Consider the following 6000-nt stretch of genomic DNA (forward strand, 5'->3'; position numbering starts at 1 on the left):
CGCGACTCGTCAGTGAAGAGCACTTTTTGCCAGTCCTGTCTGGTCCAGCGACGGTGGGTTTGTTGCCGGTGATGTCTGGTGAGGACCTGCCTTACAACAGGCCTATAAGCCCTCAGTCCAGCCTCCCAGCCCATTGCGGACAGTCTGAGCACTGATGGAGGGATTGTGCGTTCCTGGTGTAACTCGGGCAGTTGTTGTTGCCATACTGTACCTGTCCCGCAGGGACCCTGGGCATCTTTCTTTTGGTATTTATCAGAGTCAGTAGAAAGGCCTCTTTAGTGTCCTAAGTTTTCATAACTGTGACCTTAATTGCCTACCGTCTGTAAGCTGTTAGTGTCTTAACGACCGTTCCACAGGTGCATGTTCATTAATTGTTTATGGTTCATTGAACAAGCATGGGAAACAGTGTTTAAACACTTTACAATGAAGGTCTGTGAAGTTAATTTTATTTTTACGAATTATCTTTGAAAGACAGGGTCCTGAAAAAGGGACATTTTTTTTTGGTGAGTTTATTTGGCCCTAAACAGAGAGTATACAGTGGAAGAATACCTAACCACTGTGACTGACCCAAAATTAAGGAAAGCTTTGACTATGTACAGACTCAGTGAGCATAGTCTTGCTATTGAGAAAGGCCGCCAAAGGCAGACAGGCTATGTGCACACTGCCAACAAAATGAGTTGGAAGCTGAGCTACACTTCCTAACCTCCTGCCAAATGTATGACCATATTAGAGACACATATTTCCCTCAGATTACACAGACCCACAAGAATTCGAAAAACAAATCCAATTTTGATAAACTCCCATATCTATGTGATATACCACAGTGTGCCATCACAGCAGCAAGATTTGTGACCTGTTGCCACAAGAAAAGGGCAACCAGTGAAGAACACCATTGTAAATACAACCCGTATTTATGTTTTATGTTTTCCCTGTTGTACTTTAACAAATTTGCACATCGCTACATCACTGACTATATACATTTCACTTATTCACTTATTTCACTTGTGTTTATTATCTATTTAACTTGCTTTGGCAATGTATACATGTGTTTCCCTTGCCAATAAAGCCCCTTAAATTGAAATTTTAATTGAGAGAGAGAGAGCGAGAGAGAAAGGTGTAGTCTATGAGTCGGAGGGATGGCGGTTGAGAGAGGGATTAGGTTCGCACCAAGGGAGAGATGATGGGTACATTTATTTTTTATTTCACCTTTATTTAACCAGGTAGGCTAGTTGAGAACAAGTTCTCATTTGCAACGGCGACCTGGCCAACATAAAGCAAAGCAGTTCGACACATACAACAACACAGAGTTACACATGGAATAAACAAACATACAATCAATAATACAGTAGAAAAAGTCTATATACAGCATGTGCAAATGAGGTAGGATAAGGGAGGTAAGGCAATAAATAGGCCATGGTGGCGAAGTTACAATATAGCAATTAAATACTGGAGTGATAGATGTGCAGAAGATGAGTGTACAAGTAGAGATACTGGGGTGCAAAGGAGCAAGATAAATAAATACAGTATGGGGATGAGGTAGTTGGATGGGCTATTTACAGATGGCTATGTACAGGTGCAGTGATCTGCTCTGACAGCTGGTGCTTAAAGCTTGTGAGGGAGATAAGAGAGAGGAATGAGAGTGTAGGAGGTGCAGGGTGAATGGAGGGCATGGTCACACCTGCCCACCGGGCCTACATGGGGAGACTAGATGCCTACTCCAGCTTCAAACTCCCACTTTGAACCACCCCCTCCCTATTTCTCTCTCTCTTTCTCTCTCTCTTCAACATCACTCCATCTCATGTACATTCTACATACGGTTTATATACAGTTGATTTCAACTCTCTCTCTGTGTGACCTGATCATCTGTAGCTCCCCTCTCCACAGACTTGAGCTCACCAAACAAACTGACACCTCGAACAATAACAGCCCAGAGCTTGACTAGTCTAATCCCTTCACCTCTACAACATCTATTGACTTCATTTGCAATGCTAAACATGCTTTCAGGGCACAGAGAATAACAACAGCTTCCAGTATGGCCTTGCTTTTTGTGACCTTGGGAGACCGAACACATCTCTGTCTCTCCAGGAAAGGATATTTTTCTCGGCTTCTCTTCACCGTTTATGGCCCATTAAATACCTAATACCTTTCTAATACCGCAAATTACTGCCCCATTTAGTGGAATTAACTCCAGAGTCCTCTCTCCTGGCATACACACTCTAAATAAATACAAATATTTACCCATCTTTCCTACAGGCCAGAAATATCAGTATCAATATCATTTCCCTCTGGAGTAAGATTTTGATGTTACATTTTTTTTTTTAACCTTTATTTAACTAGGAAAGTCATTTAAGAACAAATTCTTATTTACAATGACGGCCTACCGGGGCGGCAGGGTAGCCTAGTGGTTAGAGCGTTGGACTAGTAACCGAAAGGTTGCAAGTTCAAATCCCCGAGCTGACAAGGTACAAATCTGTCGTTCTAACTTCAGTTAACCCCCTGTTCCTAGGCTGTCATTGAAAATAAGAATTTGTTCTTAACTGACTTGCCTAGTTAAATAAAGGTAAAATAAAAACAGTGGGTTAACTGCCTTGTTCAGGGGCAGAACGACCGATTTTGACCTTGTCAGCTCGGGGATTCGATCCAGCAACCTTTCGGTTACACGAAACAACGCCTCCCATGTTTAATGTAGTTATTCGCAGTAGAAGTTGTAATTCTCCGTGTGTGTGCGCACGTGGCTATAGATATTGATTGTAAGGTCACAGGGGGAGAGGGTCCTGCTAAATCACCATAGAGAATAAGCGAGCACCTGGGCTGTAATGTGCTTACTCTTTATTACACAGAGATAAATACGATCCATATAGACCCTGTCCTGGATAATTATGTTAACATAGACCAATTCATCAGTGTGTGGTCCCTAAGGTCCCTCCATACTTTTCTATACATTTATTACATACATATTCATCTTCATTAAACAACTACAGCATAGAGCCACTACCAAGTCCTATATAATCTCTTTTTAAGATAAATATTATGAAGCATATCCACCCACCCATCTCTATAATGATGTCCGTCCGTATTGACCACTTCATCAGTGGGATCTGTACGTCTCTTAGCTCCGATACAGGACTGACTCTTGATTATTAGAACAAGGACATTACACTGATGTTCTCTCCCCCCTCATACACCAGCACACACTGGGCACAGGGACGGCCCGAATGGCCTCACACACTGGGCCTACGGGGCAGTGGCTTACCTACACGCTTTCCTCTGGACACTGTTTAATTGGTCATCCTCTGAGCTGGACACCGGTGGCCTCGTGTTGCGTGTGTGTTCACAGTATTTTAGGTAGAGCAGGCACACCGCTCTTTCCTTCCTTTACCTCATGGCGTGCCAATTCACGCACACACAGGGGTTCCACATGAATACGGTAGACGTGTCTACGCATCATCTTACCTTGTCACACCTCATGAGGCCCAGGTATCGTAGTGACTTGCTGCTTCGGGCAATCTGTGTAGCTCCCTGGTCAGTGATCTCTTTACACCAGCCCGCATCCACTGTCTCTATGGTGCTGCTGTACTGGCCAATCGCTATCAGAGCTATGGAGACAAGAGAGGAAAGAAAGGCCATGTAAGTGATATGAGAGAGAGAAGAGAAGAGGACAGGACAGGAGAGGACAGGAGAGAAGAGGAGAGGACAGGAGAGGAGAGGAGAGAGAGAATGCATAAACAGCCCGCTGGTTCGATGACCTGAGTGACTGTCACACACACTATTCCATTGTTTAGACAGAGCGCACACACACACATTTACATTTGAGTCATTTAGCAGACGGCTCTCATCCAGAGCGACTTACAGGAGCAATTAGGGTTCAGTGCCTCGCTCAAGGCCACGTCGACAGATTTTCCACCTTGTCAAATTGGGCATTCAAACCAGCGACCTTTCGGTTACTGGCCCAACACTCTTAACCGCTAGGCTACCTGCCGCCCAAACACACACATATATGATCACACGCCGCTGGCAGGGTGCCACTTTACCCTGGCACACTGTCCTTCCCCTGGCAGCGCTGTGACACATGCCAGCGCTCTAATGGATTAGTCCAGCAGCAGTCTAAACAAATGTGTGTGTGTGTATGTGACAAGGCTGACAAGCTAAGCACAGAGTGCCAAAGTAAAGAGGGGACATCATGCCAGAGGAGACAACCACTGTCTGTCACTGCGTGATCGCACGGATACGTGTGTGTGTGTGTGTGTGTGTGTGTGTGTGTGTGTGTGTGTCCCTGTGTGCGCGAGGGGGCGCGCGCATGTTACTGTGTTCGTAGTGAAACGCCGACCTCTCATTTCGATCCATGGTACGTTTTTTTGTTTCTTAGCAGAACAGCGTGAATAGTTTCAGTGTTTCCGGAAACAAACACGTACGCATAATCAAATCGCCGACCCGTCAAACGCTGGGCAGACGGACAAGCGGAACGCTACTCTGTGATCGATTAAAAGTGTCTCGACTTTGTTCTCTACACACTCACGTCATCACTAATGAGTGGAGGATGAGACGAAGGTGAAAGGGATGACAGAAGAGGTGAAAGGCAAAGTCAGCCTTTGTCTCTCATGCTCTCTCATGTACTGAACCTCCATGTTGTTTTCCCTGAAAAACGTCTAACTTCAAATCTATTTAACTGGTAGCATGATAGACCTCAGGCCTTGCCTTCAAAAGATCAACCCAAGCAGCCTAAATATATGTGAGGTTAAATATAGTGTAGGGTTATAATTGTCCCTGGAAGTGGAGCATGAGGTCAGGTGCTGGTCAGGTCAGAGTGTGAGGCTGAGACAGACTCAATGAAGTCGGCAGACTTGCATTTCAACCAAACTGCTCGCCGTCAAACACTAACAGCATCAATAACTTTAGACACACACTCACACGCAGACACAGAGACACACACACACACACACACACACACACACACACACACACACACACACACACACAAAGGCATGCCCTCATATCGACCTTTCCATTTCAGACATATTTAGCATACGTGACCTCAAATACACCATCAGCCCAGGGTATGAGTCAAGGTATCAGATTTAGGGTAGATTCTAGTTACAGTGTAATTCTCAAGGTATTATGAATGCATCATAATCACCTGTATATTTATAGACTGTTACAAAGAGCCAGACACATTGACTATACACGTGCTAAATACAGTGCAGGTGGTCCAAAGCACCACATCATTAATTATACCAACCTTTATTGTACCAGTTTAGAATCCAAAGACTCATACAAGCACAGAACAAAGAAACCACATGTCTTAAACCAAGTGCCCTGAGCTACGTATACATTACACCCAATACTATATGTTACGTTACACCCACACAGCAGGAGAGGGCTTTGAGGGAAAGGAGGTCTATTTAAAAAGCATTAAATGATACATTTCCGTTCCGCCATGAGCCTACGGTAGGAGCCTTATTGGCCGGAGAGAGACGCTCGCCCCTGAGAGGGCTCGAGCAGAGATCTGTGCGTGCGTGAAAGAGAGACCGACCGGACAGAGGCAGGGGGCAGAGAGCTAAAGAGCTTCCCGTACTCTCCTCGCCACCTCCCATTCCCCTTGTCTGTTCCCAGCAGGAGGACCTAAAACCAGATCAGTTGTCCTCCTTTGATGTTTGAATACATTCTCTCTCTCTCTCTCTCTCTCTCTCTCTCTCTCTCTCTCTTTTCTCTCTCTCGAGGAGGGGGAGGGTAAAATCTGGTCAGAAGGGCTTGGGAAAGTGTTCATTTAAATCTGACCAGACACACCCCCATTGCCGTAGCATCGCCCCATACATTTCCACTCTCCCCAACACCCCACCCACCCTTATCACCCCCCCCCAAACCACTCCCTCCCCCGCAACACCTATCAGGACTTTGATATCAACATGACAGAGAGCTCGTCTAGAGCAGGGATCATTATCTAGATTCAGATGCGGAAGTTTTCTTCGAGTGGATGTTCGGAGAGCAGGAACATAATTACAA

General features: G+C 45.2%; 1 protein-coding gene across 3 annotated transcripts in view; it reads right to left on the reverse strand.

Annotated features, from left to right (window-relative positions):
- Positions 1 to 6000, reverse strand: part of LOC106585190 (F-box and leucine-rich repeat protein 17) — a 316982-nt gene that overhangs the window by 22398 nt on the left and 288584 nt on the right. For all 3 annotated transcript variants that reach the window (XM_014171122.2, XM_014171124.2, XR_006761752.1), the window contains one exon: positions 3454 to 3596. In XM_014171122.2, the coding sequence (XP_014026597.1) occupies positions 3454 to 3596 (143 nt within the window). Of the gene's footprint in view, positions 1 to 3453; positions 3597 to 6000 lie in introns of those variants that run through there.

This window comes from Salmo salar, chromosome ssa24 (assembly GCF_905237065.1).
Source record: "Salmo salar chromosome ssa24, Ssal_v3.1, whole genome shotgun sequence".
In the NCBI taxonomy this organism is placed as follows: domain Eukaryota; kingdom Metazoa; phylum Chordata; class Actinopteri; order Salmoniformes; family Salmonidae; genus Salmo; species Salmo salar.